The sequence below is a fragment of the Labeo rohita genome, chromosome 12 (assembly GCF_022985175.1).
Source record: "Labeo rohita strain BAU-BD-2019 chromosome 12, IGBB_LRoh.1.0, whole genome shotgun sequence".
Taxonomy (NCBI): domain Eukaryota; kingdom Metazoa; phylum Chordata; class Actinopteri; order Cypriniformes; family Cyprinidae; genus Labeo; species Labeo rohita.
In genome coordinates this window covers 30,534,895-30,552,312 of record NC_066880.1, presented here as the reverse complement: position 1 = coordinate 30,552,312, position 17,418 = coordinate 30,534,895, and the positions used below count along the sequence as shown (strand labels likewise).

The 17,418-nt window shown below is 35.3% G+C and overlaps 1 protein-coding gene across 1 annotated transcript; it reads right to left on the bottom strand.

Annotated features, from left to right (window-relative positions):
* Nucleotides 1–3,125: 3,125 nt before the first annotated feature.
* On the bottom strand, nt 3,126–17,344 carry prkar1ab (protein kinase, cAMP-dependent, regulatory, type I, alpha (tissue specific extinguisher 1) b). The gene is given in 12 exon segments (XM_051124923.1): nt 3,126–5,117; nt 6,989–7,070; nt 7,156–7,277; nt 7,358–7,418; nt 7,495–7,617; nt 7,620–7,655; nt 7,764–7,810; nt 7,912–7,973; nt 12,299–12,390; nt 12,474–12,641; nt 14,100–14,299; nt 17,230–17,344. Coding segments are annotated over 11 exon segments (1,140 nt in total). The 5' UTR covers nt 14,274–14,299; nt 17,230–17,344; the 3' UTR covers nt 3,126–4,944.
* Between the last annotated feature and the right edge of the window lie 74 nt (nt 17,345–17,418).

Genomic DNA, 17,418 nt, shown 5'->3' with positions numbered 1-17,418 from the left:
GTTGAAAACACTTGTGCTGCACAATATTTTTATGGAAACCATCATACATTTTATTTTTTCAGATACACAGATGGATAGAAAATTCAAAAGAACAGCATTTATTTGAAACAGATTTTTTGTTACATTATAAATGTAATTATGAGACTTTAAAACTTTAAAATTATGACAAAAACTCAAAATTATGAGATAATTGAGATAAGTTAAAATTGACAAAAAATGTAATTATGAGATACAATACCTAAATATGAGATAAAACATCAATTTTAAAAAGTAAACTTTATGTTGTAACATATGTCAGTTTTGTCTGTCATGTGTCTCATAACTTCAACATATAAGTATACATAATATAAATACACGACCTCATAAATGTCTGTGCTATTACTAAAAAGTCTTAATTGTCAAAAGTGACAAAAAGTTAAAATAATGAGATACAAAGTCATAACTATGACAAAATGATCACACGTCAAAATCATTAAAGTCAGAGAGATCAAGAAATTGACATTAAAAAAAATTCAAACTATGAGATACGAAGTCATAATTATGACAAAGTTAAAAATATCACAAAAGATGAGATCATGTAATAAAAGTAAAAATTGAGAAATATTATTACAATTTAAAATAGCTGTTTTCTGTCTGAATATGTGTTAGAATGCAATTTATTTCTGTGATGCGCAGCTGAATTTTCAGCATCATTACTCCAGTCTTCAGTGTCACATGATCCTTCAGAAATCATTCCAATATGCTGATTTGCTGCTCAACAAACATTTATGATTATTAGCAATGTTGGAAACAGTTGTGCTGCACAATATTTTTGTGGAAACCATCATACATTTGACTTTTTTAGGATTCACAGTTCAAAAAATCAGCTTTTATTTGAAACAGAATTGTTTTTACATTATAAATGTAATTATGGGATAATTATAAGACAGTCAAAATTATGACAAAAACTCAAAATTATGAGATAATTGAGATTGACGAGTTGAAATTGACAAAAAAATAATTTTTTTAATCATTATTAATTTTAAAAAGTAAACTTTATGTTGTAACATATGTCAGTTTTGTCTGTCATGTCTCATAATTAAAATATATAAGTATATGTAATATAAATACATGACCTCATAATATTGACCTTTTATCTCATATTTATGAATTTGTATCATAATTGTTATGAATAGAAAGTTCAAAAGAACAGCATTTATTTGAAACAATTTTGTTACATTATACATGTAATTATGAGAGAAAACTCAAAATTATGAGACAATTGAGATTGAGAAGAGTTAAAATTGGTCAAAAAATGTATTCAAATCATTATGGAACACCTCAACGTGAGATAAAACATCAATTTTAAAAAGTAAACTTTATGTTGTGATATGTCAGTTTTGTCTGTCATGTATCTCATGATTTCAACATGTAAGTACATATAATATCACATGACCTCATACTTTTGACCTTTTATCTCATATTTACGAATTTGTATCATAATTTTGATTGACTAAAAATGTCTGTGCTATTTCTAAAAAGTCTTAATTGTCAGAAGTGACAAAAAGTTACAATTATGAGATACAAAGTCATAATTATGTCAAAATGATCACACTCATCAAAATTAATGAGAAGTCAGACAGATCAAGAGTTGAAACTGACATTGAAAAGTCAAAACTATAGATACAAAATCAAAGTAATGACAAAGTTAAAAATATCACAAAAGATGAGATCATGTAATAAAAGTAAAAATTGTGAAATACTATTACAATCTAAAACAGCTGTTTTCTATGTGAATATCTGTTAAAACATGATTTATTCCTGTGATCAAAGCTGAATTTTCAGTCTTTAGTGACATGATCCTTCAGAAATCATTCTAATATGCTGATTTGCTGCTCAACAAACATTTATGATTATTAGCAATGTTAAAAACAGTTGTGCAGCACAATATTTTCATGGAAACCATCATACATTCTTTTTTTTTTTTTTGGATTCACAGATGAATAGAACGTTTAAAAGCAAGTTTATTTGAAACTGTTTTTTTGGTTACATTCTGCATGTCTTTACTGTCACTTTTGATCAATTTAATGCATCATTGTTTATTTTTTTTTAATTAAAATCTTACTGACCACATACTTTTGAAAGGTAGTGTACAACAAAGCACACTGCATGTAATACCTCCCACAGTGCAGTGTACTCAAGTAACCCTTCCTTTTTCTATGACAAATGAATCACAAGTAAATAAACTGGAGAAAATTGGAATGAAACTGCAAAGTAATTTTACCAACTATCTTTAATAAGTTTTCAATGTGGCAGCTGGACTGCTCTCGTATGCCACGTGATCATTTTCTGTCAGTTGAACGCTGCTGCCCCCTTGTGTCTTTACCACAACTTGGAATAAACACAAGAGCATTTGTCTGGAAAGAAAGTCTTCCACTGCATTTGATGGTTTAATAACAACCTTTTTATTGCTTAAACTGCCATTTGGATGACGTCTACCAAAACTATTCTTTTCCGTTCCGAACTCACTGGAGTCAGACTACACATCTGGGCAACATCGACAAATCAAACATCATCAGTGGTCCGCATCAGATCAGCAGCCCATCAGACTGCAGGTCACAGGACCAGCAGAAACATTTGAAGGGTTTTGAAGGAGCATTCCAGTCATTCTGATAGAAAACACAACAAGCATCACTGCCATGAAGACGGGTGTGTGTGTGAGCGTCTGGCCCTGTTATTTCAGGGGAAATTACTGGAATAAACATGAAGCTGAAAGAACTTGAAAAACCTTTGTGTTGCACCTTTTTAATATGCATTTCTCAAACTAAAACAGGAGCATTTGTAAATGAAGAGAATCAAACAATCACTCTTGAAAACAGAATATGGACATGTAAACAACAAACCGCCAATCTTCTTTTGACCTTTTTGAAAGAAAAAAAAAAAAAAAAAAACTCCTCCTTGTAGGATTCTTATAAAAATGTATCAAAGATATTGACGTTGTTTTATTTTCTGCTTCATGACTGTTTGTGTGAGCCTCTGTCTTCAAACAGTACCACTAGAAACCAGAAGCCTCAGCATTGATGTCAAAACCTAATTTTAGAATCATTTCAGTCTTTCATTTCAATATTTAAACTGCTACAAGCCTGTTTAAAAAAAAAAAAAAACAGCTCACCAAAAAATTAAAATTTGCTGAAAATGTGCTCACACTTATGACATCCAAGATTAGGATGAGTTTGTTTCTTCATCAGATTTGTAGAAATGTGTCATTCCATCACTTGCTCACCAATGGATGTGAATGGGTGCCGTCAGAATGAGAGTCCAAAAAGCTGATTAAAAACATCACAATAAGTAATCCACACCACTCCACTCCATCAGTTAACAACGTTAGAGATGGCAAAAGACATCTTTAAGAGGTTTTGAGCTAAAATATGAGTCCATAATCCATAATAACGCTTCCTCCAGTGAAAAAGTGGTCTGGTCTGAATCAGGAGAGAAATCAAAAACAATCCAAAACAGCTCTAAACAAACATGTGGCTGGATTTTACTGGAGGAAGCATTATTATGGATTTGTATCCATAAAAGCATCTTAATGATGGATTTGTTTTATCTTTTGTCTTCTCAAGATGTGAACTGAGTGGTGTGGATTATTGTGATGTTTTTATCAGCTGTTTGGACTCTCATTCTGACGGCACCCATTCACATCCATTGTAGAGCAAGTGATGGAATGACACATTTCTCCAAATCTGATGAAGAAACAAACTCATCCTAATCTCAGATGGTCTGCGGGTAGTAAGTGTTGAGCAAAGTTTTATTTCAGGTGAACTATCCCTTTAAAAACAGCCACAGAAACACTTGAAACGATGACATGCGACTAAATACGCCACTGTGCACCTTTGTGGAAAAATAAGCTTCTTTAAAAATAAACTGGTATTTCTCAGCATATACTGACAGAAGGTAAAATACTGAAATGTGAAAGCTCACCGTGTGACGGCGCACGTGCGGGAACACAAATCAAAAGAAATATGTGACGCTCACCTCTACAAGCTAAATTCAAGTCAAGAAGTGAAGCTCTGTGCAACGTTTGGCACTGGCGTCGTAACAGAACGCAAACTACCGTCGTTTTGAGTTTTCTTACAGTTATTGGTTTAAAAATGAGTTTTAGAAATCGATCAGCCAGTTCCTCTTACAATAAACCCTAAACGTATAGACGCTGCACAGCAGGGTTGCCAAGTCTGTGATTCTGCAGCAGAATCGGGTTACTTTAACATGGTTGCCGCAGGTTGTTTTTAATTTCCGTGGGTTGAAGTGACCCCAAAAAACGCATTTGACCCCCCAGAATGCATTTGGGCTACTTTTGGGCTAGTTTTGAGTAGCTTTGTTGTGAAAACCTGGCAACCCTGCCGCACAGGAACGGCCACACGGGTTACTACGTACAAGCAACCGAACACAAATAGCAAGAGTGTGTGCTGGAATGATGAGAAGAAATAAAACAGCATTTGTTCTGATGTGGCTGACCGCTCGTGTCGCTCTAGTGACAGAGAAGGTCAGCGGGCGGGAAATGAGGCAGTAAGGCTTAAAGAATAGAATCAGCACAGCCAAACATCAGCACTCGTTATACAGTAGGCAGTTCGTCTTATAAAACTAGCTTTAAAAAACCAACCTGGACTGTGAGGGTAAAGGAATTTAAAATCTACTATAAATATATTCATACTCCTCTATAGTTTTCATTTACCGCTTGGAATTAAAGGTACAAACACTGCAGAGTAAAGGCTGTGATTGGATCGGAGGAACGTACGTTCGATTGTCTGTCCTTTCGTTTGGCTCTAAATGTCCGAGGATGGAAGCGGCCGTTAAAGCTCTCGCGGGAAGCACTCGATGAAGCGGTAATGAGCCTGTGAACGCGCGGGGACGCGAGGTGTGAATGAAACGCTTAATGGTGCGCCGGAGCCTGCGGGAGAGGGCGTCTCAGACGGAGAGCGACACGAAGCTGTTGTACTGTTGGATGTTGCGTTTGAGGATGTCCGAACACGGTCCCAGCACACGCTCGAAACGCGGCCGGTCCAGCTTGACGCATTTGAGCGGCCCACGGGCCACGACGGTGGCTGCACGGGGTCGGTTCATCAGCAGAGCGATCTCGCCTAGTGAGAGTGAACAAACACAAAATCATCATGTAAACTGCATCATTTCATTTGATACTTTTTATTTACTGCACTACATATTCTGGAAGCCTATTTACACCACTTGCTAGAAAAAAAAAGGCAATTGCATCTTTTCAATCTTAAGAATTTAGGGGCTTTTTCCCCTCACAATTAAGTTTATACTGTATCTCACAATTCTTGACATTTTTCTGTAAGATGAACTAAGATATATGTAAAGTCACAAAAGAAAAAAAATCAAAATTGTGAGAAATAAAAATGAATTCTGAGTTTATATCTTGTAATTCTGACTATTTTTCCCCTCAGAATTTTGTGAAATTCAGTCAGTATTTTGCATTTTTGTTCCATGGTGGAAACAGGCTTCAATAATATAACTTCATGAATAATTAATAAGCATCCCGTTGTAATAAATAAACAATATCATATCCAATAAGAAACTGTATTGGCTGACAGATCATATTTAGAGATCTATTATATTTATACATTTTGTTATTAATATCAACAAAGTGATCTTGACTAGTGAGAGTGAACAAAAACTATCCAGAAATATTAATATTTCATATTCTTGTTACTTGGATCATTTAATATTTAAACATTTTATATACTCAATTAACCACACTGTATATTATGGAAGCCCATTTCCACCACTTACTAAAAAAAAGTAATAAAAAAAAAATAATAATAATATATAAACATCATTACTCACAATTTTGAGAAGAAAAGTCAGAACTCTGAAATCTAAACTTGTGAGATAAAAAATAATCATTGTAACCTTTTTTTATTTTTTATTCTGTGGTGGAAAAAAAATCTGAATTGTGAGAAAAATGAATTCTGAGTTTACATCTTGTAATTCAGATTTTTCTTTCCCTTAGAATTATGAGAAAAAAAAGTCAGTATTGTAAGAGAAAAAGTTAATTTCAACTTTTTCTTTTAATTTAGTTTTTTTCCCCCTCACAATTCTGCAAGATATAAACTCAGAATTGTGAGAAAGAAACATTGTACCTCACAATTCTGAGAAGAGAGTCAGAATTTTGAAATATAAACTTAACCTTCACAAAGAAAAGTCAGAACTGTGTGATGAAAATTCAATTATCTTTTTTATTTTTTTATTCTGTGGTGGAAGCAAAAAACAAAATTGCAAGATGTGAACCCAGAATTCTGAGATAATAAAATCTGAATTCAGGAAAAATATATATTTTGCGTTTATATCTTGTAATTCTGACTTTTTTCCTTAGAATTATGAGGGGGAAAAGGTCAGTATTGTGAGATAAAAAGTTGCAATTAACTTTTTTATTTAATTATTTTTATTCCATGATGGAAACAAGCTTCCATAATACAGCTTCATGAATACCTAATGATAATAATAAATACACAATATAATATTCACTAAGAAAAAAAAGATCATATTCAGAGATATAATATATTTATAAATTGTTTCTTATTAATATCAACAAAGCAATCTTGACTAGTGAGAGTGAAGTCTGAGAAAAATACAATCCATAAATATTAAACCCATAGACTTGCATAATTTATATTATTTTATTTTAGTAATTCTTCTTCAGGAATAACTAGTAAGCATTGCATAAATTGTATTATATCAAATAAGACTGAATTGAAGATTTTGAATTGCACTGACTAACAGATCATATTCAGAGACTGCATTAACATATTTACATTAAAGGGACAGTTCATACAAAAATGTTGTTCTGAGCCTAAATTTGTTTCTTTCATGAAACAAGGAATATAGATGATGATTTAAACCACTTCTGTTGTATGAAAACAGAAACTCAAACATCTCTTTTTTATTTTTGGGTAACTATCCCTTTAAGAAAGTGCGCTGAAACTCCACTTACCGAAGTAGTCTGACGGTCCTAACCGGCCCACCTCTACGAACTCCTCATTCTCTGACCTGCGCTGCAGAACGGCGGCACATCCCTGACGAGACAGACGACCTGACATCAGAAAACTCAACTCTCACACAAACACTGAGCCTTTTTCAACAGGGCTTCAGACAGCGCACCTCCAGGATGATGAAGAACTCGTCTCCAGGTTCTCCCTGAACCACGATCTTCTGTCCGTCCTCAAACTGCACCGGCTCCAGAGCGTCAGCCACGGTCAGACGCTCCCACTTATCCAGAGACTCTGCAGGCAGCACAAGTTGTAATTATATAATGTGGACAAATAAACAACAGATCAATACACACACAGACAGGCAGACTGACCTAAAATTGATACTTTGCTCAAGAACTCCTCGTACATCTTCCTCTTCCTCAAAGTGCTTCCCTGTGATCAAACAGGACAGATGTAAGTTTTGTTGCATTGCTGCATGTGTGTGTGTGTGTGTGTAGGTCAGCTGTACCATCAGTATTCTCCTGTAGCTGTCTCTGTCGATGCCCCACAGCTTGACGTTGGTCTTGGCTCTGACGGTGGCGGCTCTCGGGGTCCCGTAGATCAGAGCCAGCTCCCCAAAGCTGCCGCCCTCGCGCCGATGCTGGTCACCCACTCGCTGTTCACATACACCTGTGAGGAAACACACTCATGACTGAATCCAGATATCGAATGACAACAAATCCAGGGTGGCACTTTTAGGTTGAATTTTTTTTCCTGCAGTGTTTCGGTGTAACTTACATCCATTTCACCCTGGTCGATGACATAGAAGTTATCACCCTCGTCACCTGGAAAAAAAAAAGTGTGGAACAAAACCGTAAAGCTAAATAGTAAATAAATGTAGAAATAAGATCAGTATGATTCCTCAGAAGTGTTCTCAAAGCTCTACCTTGCTGGATGACAATTTCCCCTGCGATGTAGGTGACTGGAAACATGGCGTCAAATATGTCACTGTAGGGTCAAACAACAGACAAACCTGGTCAGTAAAATTTTGGATATTTCTTATATAACAGTTAGTTCCTTGATTCTGATTGGTTGAGCCAACTTCAAAGCTGTTGTAAATTACACTACAAACACACACCTTTGTTTACATCTGTGTGTTGCTCAGCAACCACTTTGTTGCAGCCACAACTGTTTCTGAAGAACTACATTGTTTGGCGGATGAATAATGTTTTTATCAATATCATTAAACTTTATTTGCTCTGTTTTATTTTGTGAAACCTTACTATGTATACAGAATAACCATTTTATAAAAGCAATAAGCCCTGTGAGGCCGTGATTTATAGTGAATTTATAACAGCTAAAGGGGTTTTAGGCACTCTGCTTCACGCTGTGCCTAACAACGCCCCTTAGCTGTTATAAATTCACTGTAAATAACAGATAGTTCCAGTCCTCGTTTCTGATTGGTTAAGCCGAGTTCAAAGCTGTTATAAATTACACTACAAACACACACCTTTGTTGCTCGGCAACCATTTTGTTGCAACTACAACCGTTTCTTGTACTTTATTTGCCGTTTTATTTTGTGAAACCTTACTACGTAGAATGGAATAACCATTTTACAAAAGCAATAAGCCCCATGAAGCTGTGATTTACAGTGTATTTATAACAGCTAAGGAGCATTGTTAGGCACAACACAAATCGGAGTGCCTAAAAACCCCCTTAGCTGTTATAAATTCACTGTAAACCACAGCTTCTTGGGGTTTATTGCTTTATTATAAAACAGATAGTTCCAGTCCTTGATTCTGATCAGTTGAGTCGCGTTCGAAGCTGTTGTAAATTATTCTACAAACACACACCTTTGTTTACATTTGTGTGTTTCTTGGCAACCAATTTGTTACAACCACAACTGTTTCTACAACCGAACTACATTGTTTGGTGGAAGAATACTGTTTTTATTTATATCATTATACATTATTTGCTCCATTTTATTTTACATAACCTTACTACATATATGGAATAACCGTTTTAAAAAAGCAATAATGCCCAAGAAGCCATGGTTTACAGTGAATTTATAACAGTCTCTAACAGACTCTGCTTCACGTTGTGCCTAACAACGCCCCTTAGCTGTTATAAATTCACTGTAAACCATGGCTTCACAGTGCTTATTGCTTTATTTTACATCACCAAACTTCCCCAGCTGATTGATTACATTCCGTATTGCTCAGAATTTCTATTAAAAAGTTTTTGAAATGTTATGCTTAATATGCAAATGAGGCACTACCTCATTAAATATGCACACATTTGCATACATATCTAGAACAGAAATATGAACACTGAATAAAACCAGGTTGAAATTTCTTGTTTCAATTTGCTCACATATTAGGCTTTTACAGAGGGGATTTTGGGTTTTTTTATTTCACTATTTATCGCTCTATAAATCATAAATCAATGTATGACAGGTAGAAATAAGCCTGTTAAGTTTGGTGTTTGTAAGCACTGCTAAAGTAGAGAAAAAAATTTATTTTGAGAAAGATATACATTAGAATAAAAATGTACAGATGCAAACATATAAAATGCAATAACAAAAATGATATATGAACAAACCCCTCAGTAAAAACCTTCAGAATATAGATATGAATAAAACTGTATTGTGTATGAAAGTTCTGCTGAAGTGGAAAAAAAAAACTTATGGCCTTAAACTTTAAAGACCATCAGTTTTATTTTTTGTATTGTATTTATAAATAAAATAATAAAATAAAAAATAATCAGTCTTATTTTGCTTGATTTCTTTTCACTAGTCTGAAAAAACTGACCAGTGTATGAAAATAAAATAAATAAATAAAATATAGCTGCAAGCAGCAATTGCGGGGCCAAGCACAACAGAGGCAGAATGAGGAGCTAAGCACGGCAAGTAGCAACAGACCGACTGTAACAATGAGTAACTAAAGTCATTTTAGGATGATATCAGTTGAAATGGCTGAAAAATCATAAATACAACCAATAATATAATTAAATGGCTTATTACTTTTGACCAATAGGTGGTGCTGTTTTCAAATTGATGTGATGCGTTCTGTGTGAGGTGACAATGACACACAAACAAATTTTGGTGTCATTATGCCAAAGCTTTACAGAGATACAGCCTCAGAATCATCTTGGCATCAAGCCTAAAATCTGTAGTGGCGCTGTACGAAAATGGTTTTGTCTATCGACACGAAATCCATAACTTTTAGTAAGCACAGTCTGAAGATGATTTGAATCAAATTTGGTGAAAATCAGACCAAAGGTCTAGGAGGAGTTTGAAAAAGTATGTTTTGTACATTAATCAAAATGGCGGAAAAGAAAGTTCAGCGAAGTGTGGTATAATTGGTATCTATTTTGTCAGCATGACCCAAGGAATATTTTGAGACCAGTTTTAATACAGTAGGCTAATGCAATCACAAGTTATTAGCATTTTTGAAAATTTCATCATTAATGTTTAATGAATGGTGTATTACTTCTGACCAGCAGGTGGCGCTGTTACCGAATTGCTGTGGCGTGGTCAGGGTGTGGTGACAATAGCACATATAAAATTTGGTGTCAATATGTCAAGGCTTTGCAGAGATACAGCCTCAGATGTAGTTTGGCATCTTTCCAGCAAATTCGTTGATGCGCTGTACGAAAACCGTTTTGTGTATCGACACGAAATTCATATCTTTTTGCCCGCATAGTCTGAAGATGATCTGAGTCAAATTTGGTGAAGATCGGACTAACGGTCTAGGAGGAGTTCGAAAAAGTAGGTTTTGTACATTAATCAAAATGGCGGAAAAGAAAGCTAAGCGAAGTGTGGTATAATTGATATGTATGTTGTCGGCATGTCACAAGGAATATTTTGAGACCAGTTTTATTACTATAGGCTAATGCAAACAGAAATTTTTGGAAATTTCATTGTTAATGTTTAATGAATGTATTACTTCTGACCAATAGGTGGCACTGTTACCAAATTGTTGTGGCGTGGTCAGTGTGATGTGACAATGGCACATATAAAATTTGGTGTCAATATTTCAAAGATTTGCAGAGATACAGCCTCAGAAGTAGCTTGGCATCTTTCCAGCAAATTCGTCGATGTGCTTAACGAAAACCGTTTCGTATATCGACACGAAATCCATAACTTTTTGTCAGCAAGGTCTGAAGATGATCTGAGTCAAATTTGGTGAAAATCGGACTAACGGTCTAGGAGGAGTTCGAAAAAGTAGGTTTTCAATATTAATTAAAATGGCGGACAGGATGTTTGGCCAATATTGGAATAATGGGTATCAATGTTTTTGGCTTGACCCAAGGAATCTATTGAGATCACTTTCATTACAACAGGCTAATGTAAGCTGAAGTTATTAGCATTTTTGTAAATTTCTTTATAACTTTTGACCACAAGGTGGCGCTGGCCCAAAAATTTTTATGTACATTCAGGGCATGGTGCCGAACATTTTTGTAATTAATGTTGAAACGATACGCTAATCTGTTCTCAAGATACAGCATTTTAAAGCTAAATTCAAAATGGCCGACACCCAAAATGGCTGACATGGGAAAATTGGATATGGTTCGACTCGGTATGACACACCGAATCTAAAGAGACCAGTTTTGTGATTTTTGGACAAATCATTCAGACGTTATAAAGAAAATAGCCATTTTTCGTATCTCCTGACCACTAGGGGGCACTGGACCGAAACACTGCAGTCAGCCTCAGGTCATGCTTGTTATAACACACACCAAGTTTGGTGTCAATATGACAAACTGTTACGGAGATATAGCCTCACATTGATTTTTGCTAGCTTTTCGTAGAATTCTTTCGCGTGTTATTCGTGAACGGCTGGACGAATCGACTTGAATTCCATAACTTTTTGCCAGCGTGGTCTGAAGATGATCTGGATCAATTTTTGTGACAATCGGTGCAACGGCCTAGGACGAGTTCGAAAAAGTAGGTTTTACGAACAATTGAGAATAGCGAAAAAAACTAAACCTTACGATTTTTGAATTTTGGTGTCCATTCGACTCGGCATAAGCCAAGGAATCAGAGGAAAAAAAGAATTTTTGTTGTGTGGCTTACGGTTCAAACGTTATTAGCATAAATCTTTTGAAAGTTTGGACAAGTGGTGGCGCTAGAGAGTTTGAGTTAGAGACTCCAAACTTGCTATGGTTAATGTTGGGACTGTCCTCTATCAGTGTGCAAAATTATACAACTTTCCCGCAAGCGGTTCTATGGGCTGCCATAGACTTGCGGCGGAAGAAGAAGAATACGCTAACGGATACAATAGGTGCCACCGCACCTTCGGTGCTTGGCCCCTAATAAAGGAATAAGTCACCTTCTTTCGTTGTCGTCCAGATGTGAGAAGAGCACGTTCTTTTCGATGGCTTTGGCGAGAGCAGCCATGGTTTTGTAGTCTTTAGGAATGACCTGCACAGACACAGAACACACGACTGATTCAGCTACAAAAAGTCCAAAACATCAGACGTTACGTCTGTTTGACAAGTACAGACCTTTCTGACGTAGGAGGCGGCGTCCTCCTCGGTGTAGACCTCGGCGCTGATGGCTCCTCTCCGCCTGCGGCCCTTCACCACGGGGTTCATGGGAGGAGAAACCTCATCTTCACGAGAGTCTGAGCGAGAGCTGGCTTTCTGCTGGTTCAGGAGCTGCTTGGCTTCCTCCTGCACATCGAGAGGATGCATGCATGATTAGAAAACCAATCATTTTAAGAGGAGATTTTGGGTGGATTTGAAGTTGCAGTGAAACAGAAGTAGAAACAAATCTGGACTGTCATGTACATCCGGATGAAATGGATTATCTGGGGAAAAAAGGTCACTCAACGTGAATGTGAGCTTGGATTGTAACAAAGGGGCTGAATTTAAATATTCTTAACGACTGGAGAAGTCCTGCATATGCCAGCTGAGAAAAATGTGGCATTTCACTGGAAAATACAATTAAGACATTTTAATGAAAAATTATTACAAGTTTAAAAATCATGCTTTTAGAAAATAAATAGGGTGAATTTTCATTTCATTTTGACTTTCTGGAATATCCCGCTAAATTTAAAAATAGCATAAAAAGCATTTTATTAAAAAATAGCATTAAAAAAAAAAAGATTTTATATGCCATTTTATCTGAAAAAAAAAGGCAAAACCTACATCAGGGTTATTATCATTCACTAAAATTACTAAAACATTTTTTGCTAATTGAAATAAAACTGAAATTAAAAAAATAGATATAAACTAAACTAAAATATCTTATTTAAAAATCTTATTTTAGGGTTTTTTGTTTAGTTTAGGTTGAAGCACTAAAATTACTACCTGGAAATAAATACAAATTAAAACTGAAATAAGAAAAACACATTTTAAAGACAAATGCACAAAATGCACGAAATATTAAACTAAAATTAAATATATAAAAGGCTAATTAAAGATAAACAAAAACTATAATAATACATAAATAACAATATTTTATTAAATACATTTTTAAATCATTCTTTCACAAAACCCTTGAGTCAAAAAAATGCCAAACATTTTTTTCCCATTATAATTATTGCTATTAATCAATTTTAAATGATTAATGAACATCTTTTATCATATTGCTGCTGCCGCTGGTTTATAAACACAAAAAGACACGTGGCTGTGCATTACTGATTAAATAAACATTTTAGTTGTTTAAAACCACATTTGTGACCCTCGATCACAAAACCAGTCTTGAGTATCACAGGTATATTTGTAGCAACAGCCAAAAATACATTGTATGGGTCAAAATGATCGATTTTTCTTTTAGGCAAAAAGTCATGAGGATATTAAGTAAAGATCATGTTCCATGAAGATATTTTGTAAATTTCCTACCATAAATATATCAAAACTTAATTTTTGATTAGTAATACGCATTGCTTAGAACTTCATTTGGACAACTTTAAAGGCAATTTTCTCAATATTTTGATTTTTTTTGCACCACCAGATTTTCAAACAGTTGTCAGCCAAATACATAATAATAAATATATAATAATCAATTTTAAAAAACGGATCCATATGACTGGTTTTGTGGTCCAGGGTCACATTTAAGCAAAGGGATGTCAGCAATGTTTCCTGATCTGTTGATTTAGTCAGAATTGTGTAGATAAAAGTGCAAACCTTCTCCAGGCGTTCGAAGTATTCTCTGAGGAAGGCCATGGGTCTGTCGGGCCGTGAGGTGCAGAGCTGCACGATGCAGTCCTTCAGCAGCTGCTGGATGTTGTGCTTCTGCACGTAGAACTCACATTCCCTCAGACTCTTCTCCTCCTCGCTGCTCGCGCTGCCTGACGCCATGCTGACCGCTGGAGCTGACCTCTGACCTGCACAAACACAAATCAATGTCTTACTATTACAGTAATTGACACGTGGACGACTCAGCCAACATGACAATCAAATTAAACCAGTGTCAATATTTCTTGTTGAGACGTTCAATACTAGAGCACAAACTGTGTTTGAGAGCATACAAAAATAAATAAATACACTACCAGTCAAACAGTAAGATTTTGAATTTTTTTTAAAAAGTCTCTTCTGTTCACCAAGCCTGCATTTATTTGATCAGCAAAGATTTTTCAGCAAAAACTGTGAATTAATTTTACTATTTAAAATAACAATTTTCTATTTGAGTATATTTTAAAATGTCGTTTATTCCTGTGATCAAACCTGAATTTTCATGAGTAATCATGCTAAAATTTAGCTTTGAAATCACAGGAATAAATTACATTTTAAAACATATTCAAATAAAAAACAGTTATTTTAAATAGTAGAAATATTTACAAATTTTACCGTTTTTGCTCTACTTTTGATCAAATAAATGCAGGCTTGGTGAGCAGAGGAGACTTCTTTTAAAAATACATTAAAAATCTTACTGTTCAAAAACTTTTGACTGTGTATTTGTAGCGTATTTATCACTTTTTAATTAATTTATTTATTAACCTATTAAATGAAACCACAAATGACCTAAACATAGAAGGTCTGAAATATATTTATTTCTTTCAAATGGAAAATTAAATCTCCATTAATTAAAAGTGTATTTGGTAAACAAAATGAAATGGCATTACTTATTAGTTAACATGAACAATACCTATACAGCATTCATTAATCTTAAATAACGTTAAAGTTCAATATTTAGTAATACAATATTAAAACCGTATGAACATTATTATTAACTAACATTAACAAAGGTTAATAACGGCATTAATAAATGTTGCTTTTACAGCAATAAACACTGTACAAATTATTAAAATGAATAAAATGTAACTTAAAATATTAATAAATTAGTTTTATCAATTTACTAAATTAATAAAAAATAATAATTATATTTACAAAATGTATTTTAAAAGTTTAAATTTAAATGCTAGTTATTTTTAAAAAATATAAAAAATATATGATGAAAAAATATATTGTTCATTATTAGTTAATGCATTAGCTAATTAAATAAAATTGATCTTATTGCAGAAAATACAGTAAAACTAAATCAAACACCCATCTGTCATCTGTCGTGAGCCATAATAATGTTGTTCTGATTTATGTATATGAGATTTGATGCACTTTATGATGAAAAAAGACACTATTTCTGCAATTCCCGACAATTCTGTGCATGCTGCAGGATCACAAACACTCAGTAGTGATGGGTCGTTCTTGAACGATTCGTTCATTTTGAACGAATCTTTAATGTGACTCGGGACGAACGAGTCGCCTCGGGGAGTGATTCGTTCAGTCGCGCATGCGCAACATCCTATTAGGTTCTGTACTGGAATTAGTTCACCTGTTTTAGAGTCGTTCGTTCACCTTATGGGGCTGTCACGTGATGAACGAACGACTCAAACCCGAAGACTCAAAAGATGAACTAATCAATTCTCCTTCCGGCTCAGACTGCATAGGTTAACATTACGGGGATGTCACGTGATGAACGAACGACTCAAACCCGAAGACTCAAAAGATGAACTAATCAATTCTCTTTCCGGCTCAGACTGCATAGGTTAACATTACAGGGCTGTCACGTGATGAACGAACGACTCAAACCCGAGGACTCGAGAGATGAACTAATCAATTCTCTTTCCGGCTCAGGCTGCATAGGTTAACATTACAGGGCTGTCACGTGATGAACGAACGACTCAAACCCGAGGACTCGAGAGATGAACTAATCAATTCTCTTTCCGGCTCAGACTGCGTTGGTTAGCTAATTGGGCTGTCACGTGATGAACGAACAACTCAAACCCGAAAACTTGTCAGATAAGAGGTGAGGTGAGCGAATCATAGACTAAAGACCCAGGTAAACAATGAATGAATCTTTTCTGTTTCTTATAGCATTATAGTTTTGTTTTGTTTGTAGTGTGATCAACGTTTGTGTAAGCAGTAGATGTGTTAGGGAGGTAAAACGTAACATTTTAATTATATTTTGCTAAAATGAACGTAATGAACGAAATGACTCGAAAAAAGATTCGTTCATTTTGCTGAACGAGACTCAAAGGACCGAGTCGGTAAAATGATCCGAACTTCCCATCACTAACACTCAGTCCAAAAAGTGCTTAATATTCTTCAAAACATGATCAGTGTCTGCACATGATGATAAATAGATTTAAAAGACAGCGCAGATGTAATGTTCTGGATTCTGTTGGAGGACAGGAACAGGATTACAGCATCATTTTAGTAATGAGATTGATGACAGAAATAATCTGGAGATTATCTGTGTTTCAACACACCTGGACAGTGTGATCCACTGCATCAACCGCTATCATTATTTACACTAATACAACTCCATGCTGCAGATTGATTATTATTATTATGGTGTGGACATAAAATCATTTTCCACTTCAACAACAACTCAAAATATTAGTGTATATACAGAGACGAGGGTTAAAATACACTAGAACAACTTCAGATCTATTTTACTAGGGTAAAAGAATATAAACGTCAAATACAACGCGTATTTAATATAATTTTTTATCAACACAATCCAAACGCAGCTCAAAATGTCAAAACACAACACGGAACGAACACGCCGCCATCTACAATCTACTTGAAACCTCAACGAGAACGATAAAACCTAAAAACAAGAGTTCAAACAGAAAAGGTTAAATGATGTTCGGATATAAATGACATAAATATGTCGCACAGGCCGCTGAGTGTCGCCATCTTTATCTGGATCATAAACAAATGACATTTGCGGCGTTTCCCGATCATCAGCACAGATGTTCCGCGCTACAGCTGCACCACAAAACACGACACGTCAGGCACCGTTATTCCTTACCGAGCCTTTCAAACGCCGGACTCGGTTTCTGCGCTGTTCCGTTATTCTGAGGCGGCACAACGGCTCTCTATTCCTCTCAGGCGTTTGGCGGACTGCCCGCCGGAAACGGTAAAACACCAATCAAAGACCGCCGTTGACGTCAATGCGCCTCGCTCTCACATGGAAACTGTAACCCTTGGCAACATTAAA